The 19,828-nt window shown below is 50.1% G+C and overlaps 1 protein-coding gene across 1 annotated transcript in view; it reads left to right on the top strand.

Annotated features, from left to right (window-relative positions):
* The window catches only part of SHANK3 (SH3 and multiple ankyrin repeat domains 3), a 352,413-nt gene that overhangs the window by 85,193 nt on the left and 247,392 nt on the right, over positions 1–19,828 (top strand). Inside the window, exon 10 of the mRNA XM_074166270.1 lies at positions 15,642–15,708. Coding sequence (XP_074022371.1) covers positions 15,642–15,708 — 67 coding nt within the window. The remainder of the gene's footprint in view (positions 1–15,641; positions 15,709–19,828) is intronic.

Raw genomic sequence — 19,828 nt, 5'->3', positions numbered from 1 at the left:
GGAGCTATGGGATCACTCGTGTTGGCTCTTCACAAACACGTCTGATGTAGGCTTCAGAAGTGCAGACAAGTTTCTTAATGATCAGTAAATGCCAAATTTGTACAAATTTCTTTGTTCTCATGATACTCATGGTTGAACTTTTCCATTTATACAGGATTATCATATGCAGAATATAAAAACAGTATGCAAGGAGTTGTTTCCAATTTCTTCTAATTCCACTGAACTTTAACAATGAGAGCTGCTGCTTTTCTGTCAGAGAGTTATTTGTCCTTTTGATTGCCATATTTTTGTGTGGTGGTTTTTTTATCCTCCCCTTTCCCCAGGTTAAATTCTTCTAAACACATCTTTGTGGTGATGGGGTTTTTGGTGGTTTTGTTTTGTACATAGTCACGCTTTAAGTGAACAGAGTTTCTTGTTATCACTCGTAGAGGCTTTGTGGATGTAGAGCTGCTCTGGCTGTGGTGCACCCAGTCACTTGTGCTGGTGTCTCTAACTGGCAATACTGGCCTTGGTCATGAAATTCAAGCATGTGCCAGAGGTTTTAGTCATAGAATCATAGAATGGTTTGGGTTGAAGGGACCTTTAAAGCCGCCCCAGTGCCACCCCCTGCCCTGGGCAGGGACACCTCCCACCAGAGCAGGTTGCTCCAAGCCCCCTCCAACCTGGCCTTGAACCCCTCCAGGGATGGGGCAGCCACAGCTTCTCTGGGCAACCTGGGCCAGGGGCTCACCACCCTCAGTGTAAAACACCTTAGATCTACTCTGAATCTCCTCTCTTTTACTTTATTCAGCCTTTAAGTTGACTATGAACACTTCAGACAGATGTTTAACTTGATGTAAGGAATTCATTGCCTGAACTCGGGGTACTTGTAGAGCGATCACCTCCCTGCAGAGCCTGGAGGGTGCTCTACAGGGAGGTGCTGGCTAATGATGGTCAGACACAGGGCAGGGGGTGTTCTGGCTGGAGCCAGGTCTGAGAGGCCCTGGGACCCCCCAGGCCTTTTCAGGGAAGCTGGTTGCCCCATCCTGCTGTAGCACACAGGCAGGACCTGGCCCTGGTCCCGGCTGAGCCCCACCGGTCCCCATCTGTCCCTTTCTCCATCGTGGGGAGGTCCTGTGGACAAGCATCCCTGCCCTTGGCTGCTCCCCAGGTTGGTGACAGGGATCTCCCTCCATTGTCCCAGCAGTCAACGAAGACACCAAACGGTATCCCTGAGGAATGGGCTCGTACCCAGCCACCAGCTGGACTCGCATGGCCCGTCCCCACCCTTTGAGCCCGGTGGCCCAGCCAGCTTTGCACCTACCTTGCCATCCTCCTGCCCAGACCATCCCTGTCCCCTTTGGCAATTAGGATGCTGTGGGAGACCATGCCGAACACCTCCCCCACGACCGGGGCTGACAACCTTCTCTGTGCTCCCCTCGCCCAGAGCCAGCTGCCCCACGGGAGAAGGCAGTCCAAAGCTAGGACTGCAAAGGGACCTGAGAGGATTTTTTGGGCTGTCCTGCCCCCCACCCCAGGATCGGCTCCGTCTGACAGTTCTATGTCTGGTGTTTGCAAAAGCTGCTGGTGACCCCCCAGGGTGCCTGCTCCTGCCCTCCGAGCCGCCTGCGCTCTCAGAGAGCCTTTTCTGACACCCAACCTGAATCTTTCTTATTGAATTTTAAGCCCATTACTTTTCCATGGCTATTGAGAACAGATTATTTTTGTCCTCAGTGCAGCTGCCTTCTTTCTGTTTTTACAGTCAGATCACCCCTTCCCCACCCAATCTTCTATTCTCTGGGCTGAATATCCCGGGGCACACAGGCCTCCCTGCAGAGACCTTGAAAGCATAATCCGATCATTACTATTGATTTACTCTGGATTCTCCCCGTATCTTTCATTTAACTCTGTTCCTAAAAGTAGCCTTCTCCAGCTGAAACCCAACCTATTCTGCACCAAGCAGAGAGTTTACATCACACGTGTTAGAGGTGAGGCTGCTAATTGTAAATCCTGGTATGTTTTCCCTTTTCTGCCACAGCGTGACTTTGTTGACTCATTTTCAGCTTGTGATCCTGCAATCCTCAGATCTTCGTCAGGGCTGCTGCCTGCTGTCTCCGAGCCAGTGTTTGCGCCCGGTGCCGCAGGCTCTGAGCCATCCGGGCTGGGGATACTCGGGGGTGTCTCTCCTCCAACCCTCCCGCTCCGACGGGATGGTCCCATGGATGCGGAGGGTGCTCAGGTCCTTCCTGGCTGGGCTCATCAAGCCGCCTTGCCTCGAGGGCTCCCACCTTGGGCTCATTCCCGCGCTCAGCCCTTCTCCTGCTGAGGAGTCTCTTCTCCTGCTGAGGAGTCTCTTCTCCTGCTGAGGAGTCTCTTCTCCTGCTGAGGAGTCTCTTCCTTGTGCCCAGACAGACCTTCCCCACTGACTCCTGCTCGGAGCACCCCTCGCAGGAGGGGCTGGCTCCATCATCTGTGATCCCCATACATGAACTGTCATTACATTTGTCTCTATCAACTAAATCTTCCCGCCAGCCCACTTCTTGAGTTTCCAACAACCATTTCGATTCTAATCCTCTAATGACTTTGCAGCTCCTTCCAGCTTGGTCTCATCTAGGAATTTAATATTCGGCACTCCATCACCCGGGCTGCTAATGAAAAAATTGAATACTACTGAACCTGGGGTAGGGTCCTGTGAAATCCATTTAGCATACATTTTTAGTCTGACAGTTAGTCATGAATTAGCTTTCTGATCAGTTTTTCATCGCTTGGCAGGAGTTTCAGCTAGATTTAATTTCTGTTGTTTCTGAGAATGTCACACAAGGCTGTCATTTTTTTTGCAGAAGATGGCTATGTGATACCTTCAGTTTCTTTGCTGGTCACCAAGCCTGGCTGCTGCCCTCTCCTAGAAGTACCTTGGAGCCCTTCAGTTTGGTTAGCTCTTGACAAATTGCTGATGTTGGTTATCCCTGTTTTGCCTGGCATTTTCTGGACAGTAGAATTAAGTTTCCTGGTCCATAGGGTGATGTTCCTCTCCTTGCTCCATGCCATTGAAGCTGGTTGGAACTTCTCTTTGTTTCCAGGCATCTGAGATCTGTTGCAGATGATCTCAGCTCCCCACTGACAGAATCACATGGGGTTGGCAGGGACCTCTGGAGATCATCTAGTCCAACCCCCTGCCAGAGCAGGTCCACCCAGAGCAGGTCCACAGGAATGTCTTCAGGCGGGGTTTGAATGTCTCCACAGAAGGAGACTCTACCACCTCTCTGGGCAGCCTCTGCCAGGGCTCTGACACCCTCACAGCAAACAAGGTCCTCCTCATGGTCAGATGGAGCTTCTTATGTTCCAGTTTGTGCCCGTTCCCTCTTGTCCTGTCCCTGGGCACCACTGGAAAAAGACTGGCCCCATCCTCCTGACACCCACCCTTGAAGTATTTGTAGGCGTTGATGAGATCCCCCCTCACTCTGCTCTTCTCCAGACTCAACAGACCCAAGTCCCTCAGCCTTTCCTCAGCAGAGAGATGTTCTAGTCCCCTCATCATCTTGGTAGCCCTTTGCTGTGCCCTCTCCAGCAGGGTACAGCATGACACCTGCCATGACTCCTGGCAGGGTTTTGGCAGTGTGACTCTGCCCATGGTCTGCACATCTCTGGCTCTTTGTTGAACAGTAACGGCAATTCAGAATCGCGTGCAGAGCCAGGCACAAAGGAGGTCATGCCCCAAATTCTGTGTGTCAGATTTGAGGCACAGCTGATCTGGTGATACCTGCTGTGTGATGGCAGTGACTGTGGAGGAAAAAGCTCCAGCAAAAGGCCAGCAAACCCCTTGGCACTGGTGGCACCAACGCTCCCCTGTCCCCCTGATGCAGTCCCTTGGCTCCCCCACTGTCCCCCCAGGCTCCGCGCACCCTCCTGGCTGGGTCCTGTCTTGTACCTCGGCCTTTCTCAACCTCTCCTGTGTCTGTCGCGGGTGTAATCCGGCCATTCAGCAGTGTGAGTGGCTCTCCTTAAGCCCTTAGAGACTTACACTTTGATGTTATCTTAACACACCATTGGTATCAACTTTCTGGTACGATACAAACAGGTTGTTAGATGTATTTTCTTCAAAGATTTGTATCTTGTTGCTTTAAAATAGACATCATGGTCTGAACTCTCCAATTTGCAGTCATGTTGCCCGGGCAACAGAATATTCTCAAATGGAGGGATTTTGTTAAAGAATGTCTTCAGTTAACTGTGATTTCTCTAATTGAACTGCAATTCTAGCTGACAGTGTTTGAATTTCAAAGTTATTAATGGCATCGTATCTTGTGATGTCATAGAAATTCACAGATTTAATTCTACTCACATAGGTTATTAGTGCTCAGCGCTAAGGACGCTTGGAAGGAGGTGATGGAGGTGGTAGATGTTTTACGGTTTAGTGGCTCAGCTGGGAGCTTGCATCGGTCCTCAACGTGTGTGAAGCGCGGGAACAACATCTGCTCTTTGCTGTGTTTTAAAGGCTTAGTCCTAACTCACGCCAAAAATTTTAGCTGATGTGAGGGTGCCTATAGCATTATTTTTACTAATAAGCTCCATATTTGTCTTGTTGTCGCTACAACAGTCACCTTGTCCTCCTCCATCTGTTCTCTCTTGTCACACATTTGGACACTCAGGGTTGTGGGTTTTGCCGGTGTGTGCGGAGCCTACTGATTCTGCTTTCTCCCTCTACTATAGTGGAAATTAAAATAATTTATGGAGGTGTGGAGTTCCTGTTGGCACTTGGAGTGGTTATTCAACCTGTTATGTATTAAAAATGCAACACATCTTCCTCAAACTTACTGCCTCTACTATCTGAGAGGGGAAACTCAGCATTTAAAAGCATGATTGTTAACTTCTAACATACAATTAATTAAAGCTTGGGACTTCTGAGAAATCAATCATCTGTGCTCAGGCTCTTTGCTGTCCTTAACGGTCAGGTAACACAGTAACCCAGCTTCTTCTAACCCTTCTTATACTTCAGATTATTAAATCTTGCTCATAATCCAGACTTTAAAAGTGCAGTTTCCAATGAAAATAAACTATTAGTGACTGCAATGCCCATTTGTTCCTTTTAGAGTGTCGATGTTTTCCAGGGGTGAGATCGGTATCTCTGGGTTTGGCTGCGGGGCCGAGCTGGGCTCAGCACCTCCTGGGGGTGTGGGGAACTGTCCCCACCACCAGACGGAGAAGCTCTTCTCATGTGCCCAATACGTGACAGTCCTGGCTTGGGTAGGGGTGGCTTCTCCCATTCTTCAGTCGTTGTGTCTCCTTACGCCTATTGGGAGTTACAGGTTAAGTGGCCGCCTCCTCTTCCTCCTGAAAGTAAAAATTCATTAACTCTCTGGAGTGCAAGCTCAGTCTTGATCCAGGGCTGGAAACGGGGTTTTGGGGGCACCAATGCAAGGTGCAGGCAAACCCATCCCCCTCATCCCGGGGTGGGATGGGTACTCGGCTCTGGGCTCCGCGGGGCTGCCAGGTCCACCCGCTGGGTGGTGGAGTCTGCCTCCTCCCTTTGTGTTACCTCCACTGCTAGAAATCATCTCTTACCTCGGTGTTACTCTGCCTGGTTTAACCATCCTGTTGTTAGCTCTCGTGTGTGTTGCAGCTGTTGGAAACCCTTGCAGTTGGACTTCTTCCCCACACCTTAGCTCCTACGCACAGTGGTCACCATCTCCATTGAGAAGGACAATAGCTTGATCTCTTTAACTTTCATATTTTAAAGGCTACTGGATCGCCTTTGTGTCCATCATGTGAATCTTCCGCTGTCCCTACGTTCTTTTTCACCTTGGCTCCAGGAGTGACCCAGAACTTTTGCACAGCTCCTGCCACTGTGGCAGGTGGAGCTCATAGCTGAATTCCTGCATATTCCTAATTGATACTTTCAATTAGTCTTTATGGTTCAGTATCATTCAGAGAGTTTATGCTGAAGTTTTTCCCTACTGTCTGATGGGGTGCCCTTGCTCACAGCCCTGTTGTCCCACCAGACCATGCACCTTCAGTTTTACCCTCGGCATCGATACCTTGGGCTCAGTGGTTGTTACTAGCAAATGGGAGGTTTGGGCCAGGAACCTGAGCGGTAGCGTCGCGTAACATCCTGCTTGGTGATTACAAAATACAGTTTTGTATTAACTGTGTTATCAGATACAGTTTGAGCAAGATAAATTGTATATAGCAAATTATAAACGCACACACATGTATATTCATATACATATCTAGATATTGAGATATACTTTCACAGAAAAAGGTGTATGTGTTGTATTCTACATTTCTGGGCACAAATGCCTTGTATGGAGGTCAAGATACCACTTTTTCTAGTTACTCAGAGTAGGCAATCAGCCCTGGAAACGTTTGTCAAATCTGCTTAAAAACTGTCAGCTGAGGAAACCCTACATTTAGTCGAAGTAGGGTTTTCTCAGTCCTCCTCTGTGCTGAGAAAATCAGGAATTTGTTCTTGGATTTTAATCATTTTTTCTTGCAATGTAAGCGTATTTGTCCTTCGGGCAGTGGACTGGTGGGATAATCCATCACCAGCCTTTTTGTGATACTCTTTTAAGATTTGCGGTGAGCAAACCCACTTCTGTCAGTCTCTCCTCAGTGGTCAAGATTTTCAAGTGTCTTTTCCAACTCCTAGAATTAAATTTGTCTTTATGCAATGTCACCGTTTTCTTGACTTGTGTTCAGTTGGGGTTACCGCCGTTACTGCGCGTTGTTTCGTGCTTTACACGGCCCAGCCAGTTGTTCTCCGCCTCGGGTTTAGTCACTTGGTTTCTCCATTCCAAGTGTAATGGTTTGTACTACACCTTACTGGGTTTCGTCTTCCCGATTTCAGATGTCGCTGCTTCTGTCAGCCAGACTCATAAACTTGTCAATCAGACTTTATGTGTTATGCTTTTTTCTTTTAACAAGATTTACTTTCCCAAAACTAGGGAAATTATCAGTAAAACAAGAGTAAAATCTAATTAGAGTCTACGGTATCAAAACTGGCATAAAGTATGCAGGAGGAAATAACTCAGAAAAGCATTCTAAATGCTAAATACGTGTCGGTGTTCTTAATGTACCATACAGGGCCCCTGTGAAGATTTTACAAAGCAACCTAGATGTTGTGAGTGAGGTGACGCTGGGACTGATGCCAGGTGGCTCGGCCTGTGGTTCTGAAGTCCGTGCTTTTGATAATTGTAAGTGTTTAAAAGCACTGATAGTCCTCCTGTTCCCTGGAATTTCTCTGATTTCCCAGGACCCAGTGTTTTAGAGGGTATGGAAAGATCCTCCACTTGTTTTTTCAAGGCTTTCTGTAACTTATGAGCACTTGCATATTTGCACATTAATGACTGAGCAGATGCTGCCTGCCGTCCTCCTCTGCCACAGCTGGGAGGTCTCCGCGCTACTCGGGGAGGATGCGTTCCCCTGTCCCTGCAAAGCTCCTGCCTTCTCGCCTCTTCTGCCTTGCTGTCTGCAGCTGTATCGCCTGTGATGGACCGAGGACAGACCTCTGACTTCTCTTCTTTGTGACAGATTGAAAAAGTTTTCTCCGGGTAGCTTACTGCTTTATTCAGCTTCTATTATCAATCATAATGTGCTTGAACTCAGGGCTTCCCATTGCTGGAGTAGAAGACTGCAGACCATGAGAAGACTATCTGCCCATGAATGATGTTCTGTCGCTGTAAGAGGCTGGTGGTTGTTTTTCTGGGAGGCTGAGCGTGGGCAGGCTCTCAGGGGGGTGTGTGTCCCGGGGGAGCAGTACCCCAGCCTTGCCGCCCCGCGGGGGATGTGCGTCTCCCTCTCCCACGTGGCACCTCCGTGGGCACCGTAGGTTCTTGTGTGCGCTGCTCCAGGCGCGGGGCAGTCTGCTTGCCAAGAGCAGCTTTCATTTGCCTGATGAATTCTTTTTTTTTTTTTTTTATTTATTTACCTACTCTCTCAAGGCTTTCTTCTTATCCTCATTTTATTTGATTTGCTTTCTCTCTCTTTTCATTTAAAGTTTGTCTTGTAAAAATTGATCAGGTTTCTGGCCTCCTGGCTCCCTCCCACTCCTCCTCCAGTCTTCAGTGTGAGACTGATCTAATTCTGAGTCAGATGCCATCTCAGCTTCGATTATCCAGATGATGTTGCTGACTTGAAATTTTCCCTGACCCGCAGTGGTCGTGCTCCAGTCACTGATGCTGCACAGGAGTCTCTGTTCTGCTCAGGAGGCCCTGCATTTCCCCATCCTTCAGGCTGGGTTTGGTAGCTCTCGGAAGGTCTGTCAGACCCATGTCTAATGCTGGTGGTAAGGACTGTTCTGGACACAGATCTATGCACTCTCCAGTCCCTTGAGAGCATCCTTCAGTGCTGGCTGGACCAGAGACCAGACTGACCAACTCTTCCCCAGGAGGACCAGCCTGTCCTCTCTATCCTGTTCTGCCTGCTCTAGGTAGCACTATCCATCATGACTCCATCTGAAGAAGGCAGCCAAGAAATATCCTCACTGATATGTCCGCCCTCTCTCCTGTGTCTGAGGTACTCTCTTCCCAGGCAATGACTATCCATGGACCTTGCATTCGTCTCCCTGTGACAAGTAGCCATGACTTGAATTTTTAAGGCATGCTTTTGGTGTTGGGAGGTTTCTGTGCAGATGGCTCTGGCCAAATCTGTCGTTCTTCCCTTGCAGAATCTTTTTTCTGAACTTTCAGGAGATGCCACCAACCCACCTCTGGTCTCTGCAGGAAGCTGAAGCTTATTCCCAGAGCCTTTCTGCAGCACAGCATGCTCATAGAAATTGTGACCTCTGGGACATGGCGCTTTTTGGCCTGTGTGGCTGCCCAGCACGCCACTGCCGTGGCCCTCAAGTGTCATAGCAGGGTGTAGGGGGGCAACATCCCCGTGCCAAGGCTGCTGGTGGGGCTGGTACCAGTACTTCTTGGATAACACACCACTGTTCTCCTTGTAGCCTGTACCGATGGTTATCAGCCCTGCTGGAAACGTCAGTCCTGACAGAGGTGAGATTCACTCCTCTCAGTCTGGAGGTCACGTTTCTCCTCCTCCAGCTCAAAGGCTTCCTGAGCATGATGGCTCCAAGGTGCCTTTGTAAGGGTTGTTCCTGCTTCCCGGAAACATTCAGAGTTGAGAACACCCTGCTGCCCTTGATGGAGGAGATCACAGCGTCGTCCATCTCTCTTTAGGGTAGTTTTGTGATGCATTTCAGTGGGAGAATCATCTTGTTTTCCCAGTAGTGCTGTGCGCCTCATCTGAAAACACTGAGAAAGGTCTCTGTCTCTCTCAACCTGGAGCTGAGTGGTTGCAGCTTTGTATATTTTTTGTTTCTCATGTTTGTTTACATTTACCCACTGTCTGATCCAGATCATTCGCAGATGCACCTCGTAGGTTTAATGGCAGCAGTTAGTCAGGCTGCCTGGCCAAAGGGCCTCTGCTAAGGCACAGGCTCAGTGTGTGGTCCATAGGAAGAATAAATGCTCATTTGCTGTATAGACCATGCAAGTTGGGTGTTTCCAGGAGGTACTGGATCTACTGCATACGTGTTGTATGGCTGGTTTGCGGGCACAGAGGGCATCCGAGATGGGTTTGTCCCAGATGAGCTGTGTGGCAGACGCGCAGGAGGTCTGTCTGTTGCTTCCAGGAGGTGTTGGGTCTACAGCGTAGTCATACGGTGACTGACCCCGGCGACGTGCCCAGGAAGCATCAGACCGGCTGCATCTGTGCAGTGTGGTGGCAGCACACATTGCTGCGAGCGTATCTAGAGTCTCTGCTCATATGGCAGCCCAGATGGAGCCGCCGTATGCGAGCGGTGGGATTGACCTACTGGGACTGCCAGACTTCTGGAAATCTAGAACAAATATAGAACATGCCTGAAGTCTGCCTGGCCAAGGGAAGGTAGACAACTTGGAAAAAAGTCCAGACATAGAGCAGTGCTACCTGATTAAATAAAGTGTGATGATTAAAAAGACTCATTCTGCTGTTATCTGGGATAATGGAGGGGTAGAACATCATCAACAGTGGGAAGCCTCAATAATTGGAGAGGTCTTGGGTAAAGCAATACAAAAATAGTTGACAACAGAGTCTGGCATGTTGACAGGGTCTGAGGAGAGCTGAGTAGATTCAATGTGTTCTGACAATAAATTGGCTGCCTGCACCCTACCCAATGAGCCCTTTTACATTCCTCTTCCACGGAAGGTCTGCTCCGTTTTTGCCCAGCAGCATCGCTGGTGGTTGTTTCCTTCTTGCTCCATCATCTCCTAGAGCCACTGCTGCCTCATTTCACCTGCCTCCTCATGGCTCTGCCTCTGCGCCCCGTGTCCATCGCTGCTCCTGGTGCCTCTTGCACACGTAGGATGGTAACAGCGAAGTTCTGGACTTCTCAAATTGCTGCAGTTTGAAACTGGGAAACACCTCTGAGAGCAGGGTGTGCTTTAATATGGAGTGAACGACATGGGGGTTTCTTTGGTTCAGAAAGAGTCTTCCCCCTGTCAAGTGAGAGGTTCCAGCGGGGTAGGGGGTGGGGGGGGAAGTATGAGCTTTTTCAGGTATGAAAATATGTGAACATACCAGTGTTTTCAGAGCCGCTCTGGCATCTACTTGGTGTTCTTCTGACCTACATCCAAGTAACTCCCTTTTGAAGTTATCATCAAAAACATAAACACCTGCACTGAACTTGATCTCTTTGCCTCCCTCTCTTACTTTTTCTTCCCACTTTGTGAAGATCTTTATCAGCTTTTATGTCAACTGGATGCTTCCCTTAACTCGGATGCATGTGGCTAGGAGTCTGTGACTCATGGCTACTTGAGATGTTTTGCTACTCTTCTGTCTCCCGGTTCCCAACTCTCCTTCTCTTTGAGACCGTTACAAGGTGATGTCTCCAGTGGTGGCAGCCTGTCCGTAAGCTTTGCGTGCCATAGGACCTGTCCCTTCCTCATCACAGGGGAATAGGGCTTTACTGTGGATATTTTTAGGGATCAACAAGCAGATGATGGTGGAAACCCACCTTGGACCTAGCAATGTCCATACTCATGAGGACAAGTTCAAGGTGATTGTATCCATTGTCATTGCACCAGGAAATTTTTTTTTTTTTTCCAGTCTTCAGGGTAGCTATTCTTCACATTTCCCACGTAAAATACCGTGTTGCAGGTTGGCCAGGACTCTTATCCCTGAAGATATTCCTACCTGAGCCCTCCACAGGAGCACTGAATCCTGGCTGTGGTGGCAGGATCATCAAAATAGAGTTCATATTCCTTTGTGCTGGGGTTCTTCCTTCCCCAGGAAACCTGCAGGACTGGAGCTGGAGCTTCCTGCCGGGCACTCTGAGGGCAGGAAGAGTCTTTGTTCTTTGCTCGACATCATAAGTTACAACTCAGTGCCAGGAGATAACAGATCCTTCAATACCAGTGTACGGTGATAATTCAGAACAAGAAAAATAAAAGGAGGCCCAGGATGAAAACCCCATTAGGTGCCATGGTTTAAAGTTGTTTAACCCTCCAGGGAACTGCTGGAGAGGGCACAGCAAAGGGCTACCAAGATGATGAGGGGACTAGAACATCTCTCTGCTGAGGAAAGGCTGAGGGACTTGGGTCTGTTGAGTCTGGAGAAGAGCAGAGTGAGGGGGGATCTGATCAACGCTTCTAAATACTTCAAGGGTGGGTGTCAGGAGGATGGGGCCATTCTTTTTCCAGTGGTGCCCAGGGACAGGCCAAGAGGGAACGGGCACAAACTGGAAGAGGGGAAGCTCCATCTGACCATGAGGAGGACCTTGTTTGCTGTGAGGGTGTCAGAGCCCTGGCAGAGGCTGCCCAGAGAGGTGGTGGAGTCTCCTTCTGTGGAGACATTCCAACCCCCCTGGAGCCGTTCCTGTGGGACGTGCTCTGGGTGAGCCTGCTCTGGCAGGGGGTTGGACTGGGTGCTCTCCAGAGGTCCCCGCCAACCCCACAGCATTCCGGGATTCTGTCTCTGTGCATCTTCGCTTTCCATTTGGTGGCAAAGCAGTGAGTGCACACCTCTGTGAGAGACCTGTGCGAGGTGGAGCGAGGAGGCAGCCGCCCCAGCCAGCTGTGCCCAAGGCCTGCACAATGTGGACATGGGCTCCTTTGGCTTCTCTTCTGTAGAGACTGGGTACCCCCGTGTGCTCTGAGGGCCCCCCCGTGCTATCGCTCCTCGGCAGGCTGCTGCTCTTGTGTTCGTGGTGAATCCTCAGCAGCCCCTGCCCGAGCTCTGAGCCAGCCGGTGTCACCAGGGGCAGGAGGCGCTGGGGGACCCTCTCACGGTTTCATGCAGTGCAGCGGGCTTTTTGTTTGTTTGTTTTCCCAGTGCTGTTATCTCCAGAAGCTGGGTTAGATCTCAGAGCTATGACTCTTACCAGGCATATCCAGGCATATTTAAATGGTCTTTCTCTGCTGTTAAGTTTTAAGACTTTAAAAGCACAGAGAGATGACGTGCTGCAGAGCTGGTTCGGATACCCCTCCTTCTTCTTTTGGAAATTACTGATTTTGCCTAAAAAGATAAAAATAGGCAAATTGCTGTTAGATTAGAAAGCGTTGTCACTTTGATATCAGGCCATGGAATGACTCAAGGTGTTACAGTGTTTGAGAAGGTAACCCCGTGCCAGAGCCATAGCGTGGTTGTCTGTCTTGTGTGGCCTGAACGTGGATTTTCGGTGTTGAGTGGGTGCCGTGGGTAGGACAGAATCTGTGTTTGTAGCATCGGGGCAAGACATGGTGGGAGATGCCCTTTGCATGATGTCTGCTGTCTCCGTGGCATCTCCCGGGTAAGAAGCTTGGCTGTGATGCTAGGATGGCATTCCTATGTGGGACACCTGGCTTTTGGCTTGAAATGGCGTCATTTATCTTCTGTGAGGAAGTCAGGCTGTTTTTTCTGATAGTCAGCAATTCCTCCCACTTTGGTGTAGAAGCACTAAGATTGCTAGCTATGAAATATTAAAAAAAGTAAATAAATCTGTTTTCTGGAGTTTCCATCCTTGAGACTTCCTTTTCTTGTTTACCTCTCCCCAGAAAGCTGCTGCTGGTGACTTAGAGGAGTTCAGTGGCAGGGTCTGTCGTGCGGTCTCTCGGAGGGTTTCATCAGTGTGATTGCGTGCAGGGAAGAGATGCTGGGATGGGGGCAAGCAGGGGGCATGGGGACACCACCGTGGCTTGTAGCCAGGGGAGCCTGTGTGCTGGGAAGCACCGGCTGAGGCCACGACGCCATACGTGAAGCCCTTCCCTCTCCGTTGCTTTTTCCAAGTTAGACAGAAAAATGCGACCGGCAGAGCTTGTCTCCCTTCCCGGGGATTTGTGTGAGATTGTTCTCAACAGACTTCTCATCCAGCATGTTTCTTCTCCCCTTCCCGGGAAGTTGTAGCACTTCAGGGCCGGGAGGAGGGATGGAGGGGGTGTCTGTTGCCCGTGGTCCCAGCGCTGGGACCTCCGGGGGGTGGGAGACCGTCCCCTCCCGCGGCTGGGCCGGGAGGGACCCCGCGGACACCGCAGCGGAGGAGGCTGCTCCTGGCACAGCACATGCGTTCCCCATACATTCACCATGCGTTCCCCATACATTCACCATGCGTTTCAGGAATTATTCTCGGGACCCACATCTGAGGAGACTCAGAATTTGTACTTGGAATTTGGATTTTTCACAGAGACAGGAGAACGTACGTTAATTGTTCGTTTGAGGAACTTCAAGTGCTTTTTCTAAACTCTCCTTTCTAGTCTTTGGTCAGTTTGGTTATTTTTGCTTTCAGATTTCCCCAAATTCAGGTCATTTGCCCTTCTGCACAAAAGCCTGCTCAAAGAATGTGACCTCTGGGAGAGCAGACCTTATAAATGCAGATGTATATATAAGGAGAGACAGAAAGACCGCAATTTGAAGCAAGCTTGGGGGGAACACAGAGATTCGTACTCTATTTTTCTCTGCTACTGTGGCCTAATTTCCCAAATGCAGCAGGAAGGTTTCCTTTCTTCCAGCCACCACTGATCGCTTCCAGCTCTGGCTGAGGAGGTGGAGCGCGAATTCTGGGCCTCAGAAAATGAAAAAAAAAAAAAATTCACATAAACATTGTTGAGCTGAGGATAGTAAGACTATTTCTGCTGATAAAGGATCATAGTAGAGAGGTGTGCATGCTGCACTGAGTCACCAAGTTAAATATATCCCTTCGTCACAAGTTAGTGGTAAAATGCAAATTAAGCCCGTATTTCGCAAAGCTGTTCTTGTGGGAGGGCCGGGAAGCGTTCAGCAGCTGGAGCTGCCAGCGCTGCTGCTGGTGTCTGGGAGGGCTGGGTTTCTGATCAAATACCTTCCTCTCAAGCACCGACACACCACGTGTGTTCGTCTCAAATGCCAACCCTAAATGAAAAGAAGCAGGGGGCCGGGGGGTGATGGTCCCAGCAGGGACCGGCAGAGCCAGCAGCTGTGTCTCAGCCTGTTCGCACACCCCTTTTCACCCTCCGAGCAGCAGCACTTTGTTTTCACCCAGAATCAACTGGATCCAGCTGCTCCGCGTTCCCAAACTAGCTGCAGGTGCTGAGCGAGGGCACCAGTCTAAGAGGCCCAGCAGAGACTGGGGGGACTGGGGGTGCTGGGAGGGGTGGGAAGGGCAGAGGTGGCTGTGGTTCACGGGGGCGTCGGGCGCGGGACTCAACCAGCTCAGCCCAGAGCAGTTCTCCCAGTTTAATTTCCCAGGGACCAGTGATGGATTTTGTGTGCTCCTACCACCTCACTGCAGTTCTTTGCCACATTAAAAGAATACTTTTGGGCCTTGTTCTGGAAATATTGGGTTGTTCTGCATTGCTAGCTGTGATGTGGTGCTGTTCTGGGTTTTTTTCCCAAATATGTAAGAAATCAACAAGGAGTCAAGTGACGTCACTAGTCTGTCGGCTGAAGCCTTGCTTCAGGAGTGGCACCTCAGTCTCTCTCCTCTTACACATGTTGGCCTGCCCTGGTGGAACCGCTGCTGTTCCGTGGTTTCCCAGGACCGAGCACCTCTAGAAGCCGTTCCCGGTGTAAGACAGACCGGTTTAGTCTGTGTGTTTTGCTGACAGACCCACGTTCGGCTTCCCCGCATCCCTTGTTCTTTGGGTTCTCTATGTTCTTCCCGTGGAGAGAAACCACAGGACAGGTGGTGGGCAAATCGATATTCAGTGTTGGTGTAAAATGCTGTGGCTTTACTGGGGTGAGCTGGTGCTGCAGCGTTGGGAGCGGCAGCGGTTCCTCGGGCAGCGCAGCCGGGAGCGAGCAGGAGTTAGTCCGGGATGGTTCAGGTGAGACGTGCGGGGAGCCCGGTTGCGGGTAAGTCACCGTTCATCAGCTAATGAGGATCCACTGGAAAGCTTCAGGCTGGAGAACATCTTGTCAGTACCCGCAGGACCTAGGATCAATTCCTCGCTGGCATTGGGCGTTATCACCACCAGGCTGTGAGGAGAGGGCGACGGTTGTCTCTGAGCTATTCGCCACCCTCTGGTTGCATGAGCCACGGACGTAGGCTCTCCCCGCGGTGCCGAGAGCGTGTTTCCACCGAGGGGTCCCTGACTGGGTGAGCTGAGGCAGAACAATCGCTGGCGCCCGTCCCCTCGCAAAGCAGCTGTTAGGAGTCCATATGGCGCGGTCAGAGCGAGTGAGCGCAGGGTCGGTGCTGCTTGGAGCCGCTCAACTCTCTTCCCTCCCTCTCTTTTCAGGTGGCCATCATTGCAGGAAATTTTGAATTGGCTGAAATCATCAAAACCCACAAAGAGTCTGATGTTGGTGAGTTGGATCTTTCTTCTTCCCCCTTTTCTCCCTTCTCAGTCTGGCCGCAGAGCGCGGGGCCGTCAGCCTGGGTCTGCTATCGGGGGGTTTCCCTGCGGCGGCGACTGGAAGCTGCGGCTCCTTTTGGGTGTGGGGGGCGGCAGGAGAGCTCTGCTTCCTCCTGGGGCCACCAGAGTCCAGTTTGTTCAGTCCAGTCTTTGCTGGTGACTGCTGAGGTTGCCAAGCTAAAGAATTAGCCGCGCCATTGGTCTGGAGAGCTCTGAAAAGCTCTTCTGTAAAATCCCTTACCTTTTGCATCCTTGTTTGCCTGTTTGCCTCCTTGAGGCCATTTCATGCTAGAGATCCTCTCCTGCTGAGCTGTTAGCTGGGTGCTGCAGGAGGAGACAACCTCTGTCTTAGTGATAATGGTCACGGAGCTGCCCCACGCTGAAGCTCCTGTAAGTACAAGGGAAGCAGCAGCCGCTCTGCTTGGACTTGCTTCTGATGGAGGGGTATTTTTGGATTTTCTCATCATCCTTTTTCCTTGTGGAGTTTCTTCTGTGGGGTAGGTATTATCATGTGATATATTATATGCTGTGCCAAACTGGGCTTTAGGTCAGATATAAAATCAGTACTTACTGAGTTTTCTTGAATTATTCTGAGAAGTTTGATGGTTCGGAGCTCTCTAGAGCAATGGAGGAACCGGTGCAAAGAGTGAGTTCACTGTGTGTGTGCCTGCACGGAAGGTGCAGGGTCATCAGGTCAGCAGCTGAAAAAAGACCTGTGGAGTTTGAAACAGGCAGCAAGTGGTGGCCTTGGTTCTTGGAAGGGGCTGTGAATCTAGAAACCTGGGCCCCGAGGCACCCCTTGTCTCTTCTTTTCTCAGGCAGCTATCGCTGAGAGCTACAAACAGCTGCTGAGGATGTGTGGGAAGATGTAAGAGTCAGAAAGGACGTGGGGAAAAGCCTGAAAATTCCTTATAATTATGTCAGTGAACAGTGCGTGCAAGAAAGTCACCCTATTAATTCAAGAGGGTAGTGACTGTCTGTGCTGAGAGAGGGGTTTTGGACTCCATGACCTCCAAAGGTCCCTTCCAGCCTAAATTCTTCTGTGGCTGAAGCTGAATCTGTGGGTGACTGGCTCAATTATTTTTATTGGAAAAGTGTAAGAAAAAAGGGCATGAAAACATGTCAGGTAGGATGAATTCTTCATGTTTTTGATAAGGCTGTGTATATAAAATAGGTCAGGTAACAGTTGCAAACTAATCACACGCAAACCAGCAGGTCCAGATGGCTTCCACCTGGGGTCACGGGAGCTGGCAGTGAACTTCCCCAGCAAGGAGAAATTGTCTTTGGAAGTTCATTAAGAGCTGAGAGTGTCTGATCAGAGGAGAGCAGACTGGCATTACTGGGGAGGAGGAAGGTGCAGTGCTTGGTCTTTTCTCCGATAGTTCTGTCAGAGCAGCTGAAGAAATCCTGAAACCCAGAATCTGGTGGGAAGGGCAGCCTGAGGCAGCCTGGTGGGTGATGGCTCCTGGAGAGGTCTTCCTCTTGAGTTCCCATTGTTAGGCTGCACTTGTCTGACTGTGAGACAAGAATTGGTGGCCCCACCATCAGGGATATTGGGGGAGGACCTGCTGTGTCAGGGCTGTGGGAGGAAGGATGGTCAGCAGCAGCTTTTGCTCCGTTCTGCAGGACAGCCCTTAGCACACAGCTGCACTTCCAGGCTCTTCAAGCATTCATCCATGCTTCTGTCTGGACCCGAAAGCTCTTCTGAGGTGGAGCTGGCCATCCCCACTCACTGTGCTTTGTCCTACAATGTAGAGCAAGCCTGGAGGGTGTGAACTGAGTTCCTTTCAGGTGAAAATAACCCAGAAACTGTGTTTCAGAAAAACACCTGATGTGCTCCATCTGCTGAGAGGCATTCAGCCATGGGCCCAGCCAGGGTCAGCACAGCGGGAAGTAAGGTGCCCAATGAAGGCAGCGGGTGGTCAGTGAGAGCTGTGGGTGGCTCACTGGGCTGCAGGACTTCTCATGCAGGCTTTGCTGTGGTTCCCAGCGCTCAGGTCTCCGTCCCTGCAGTCAGGGCAGAGACCGAGAGCTGCTTGTTTCGTCGCAGCCACCGGCACTGGGGTCCAAGGAGGTCAGAGTGGAAACTGCAAATTTGGGGAGGGAGAACAGGTTCTTACAATTAGAAAACATTTGCAGAGACTGTGGAATTGGGCTGTTCCATCATTTCTGGTTTTTAACTTAGTCTCATGTTTTAGGGATCTGCAGGCAGGGAACTCCATGAATGGCAACTGCTGTGCTTTATTTTCTTGGTTGGACCGGAGAGGTTGGGTTGTGAGGACTTGTCAAGGCCACCGCAGACCCTCTGTGGCATATCCTGGTGCCTGTCGGTCAGTGCAGCCCCTGCAGTTGCCTGCATGGGAATGGTTTCTGTGGAGTGGAAAGGGCAGCCCTAACCCTCTTCCTCAGCAGCAGGAGGGTCTCCTGGGGTACGGCCGCAGGGGCTTGTCTCCCACCGCCCCAGGCAGGTCTGGAGATGTTCTCAGTTCAGCACATTTACTGGTAATGTCTTGGGGAAGCCTGAGCCACCTACTGCAGCACCCTTGAGTTGGTTTGCAGGGGCTGTATGTAAAGGGAGGGCTCCCTCCAGGGGGGTCCTGCGCCGGGTGTCTCCTTCCCAGCACAGCCCCCGGAGATGGCCCTGGAAAAAGGCTGCATGTTGAGCAAGAGCACCAGGAGCTGGTCAGTGGGAAACAGGACGGTGTCTGAACCCCAGGGCCTCTCTGGGGTGCCACTGCCAGCCTCCTGGCACGTCCCTTTGGCACTCAGGTCTGAAGTCCACAGCAACATTTATCAGTCCAATGTGCAATTCCATTGGCACAGTCAGATGTGCACCGCTGTACCTGGTGTCACTAAGACATTTGCAATGGTGTTAATTGCACTTCGGATTTTTATCAGTTGGATCCTGTGCTGGGTGCTCAAGAATTCTCATGATCCATCTTTGTAGGAAGTTTTCCCAGCCTGCAAGTTTTAAAGTATTTGTTTCAGTGACTTAGTAGCCGCCTCTGCTTTGCCATCATGATGACACAAATGCCTCTTCCTGCTCCTTTTAGAATATAATTCTGCATCTACAAAACAGCCCAAAAGCTTTCTTTGAAGTTTCCTCTATGCTACAAACCACTTGTTTCTCCGTAATGTTTTTAGCTCCCCTTATCGATTTTGAGTGTATTGTAACTCTGTATTGATTTCAATTATTTTCCATAATTACAGAATAAATATATTCTGTAGTAGCAATTGATGTCTTCATTTTGCCACTCTTATCCAAATAGGCATTTAACCATAGTTGCTTTGTTTCATAATTGTGGTTTTATAACTTTTCTTTGTTTGCTAATTTTTTAGAAACTCCCAATTTTCATTCATATTTTCTTTCCCTGCGTGAGAGTAGATCTGGAGGAATAATGTAACATGAGTTCAATGCTGAGAAATTATCCTTAAGCATTACATGTGCATAAGGCTGGCTGGGGCTGCCTTCCCTTTTCTTACGCTGAATATAATCAGGTCATGATTCATGGTCACTAAGCAACCACCAGCTTCAAGTCAAAGGAATTAATTCATTATCAGTCATAACGAGGACCAAACCAGTTGCCCCGTATGACGTGGAACACCTTTTTGTTGGAGGACAGTGATGTGCAGCTCTGCCTGAGCTCACCAGCGCTTGTTGCCCACCTTGAAGCGCACGGTAATAGCACTTGTTTTCCTCCCGTGTGCGGGCAAGGCTGGGGAGTAGCCCACCCGTCAGTGACCCCGCCGTGTCCCTGCTTTTGGGATGGGTTGGTCTCTTGACCAACGTCTGCTTGAGGCCCTGCAACCCTGATGCACCATCAGCTCTGTACGGGCAGTGCTGCTGGCAGAGCCTTCCCCTCTCCTGCTGCTTTGCGGTGGGTTTTTTCAAGATATTTGGGCATATGAAGACATAGATTGGATGCAGAAAAGGTCGGAAAATGACCTGGTCACCAAACTTCTCATTAGGTGTCCATCCCAGGTGGAAAGCAGTGTGTACCCATATGCACATGTCCCCGTTCCCTAGTTCCTTCTCAGTGTGAGCTGACACCGGGACGTTGATTTAGAGC

The sequence above is a fragment of the Numenius arquata genome, chromosome 2 (assembly GCF_964106895.1).
Source record: "Numenius arquata chromosome 2, bNumArq3.hap1.1, whole genome shotgun sequence".
NCBI lineage: Eukaryota > Metazoa > Chordata > Aves > Charadriiformes > Scolopacidae > Numenius > Numenius arquata.
The sequence above is the reverse complement of the archived record's forward strand: the minus strand, read 5'-3'. Positions and strand labels throughout refer to the sequence as shown.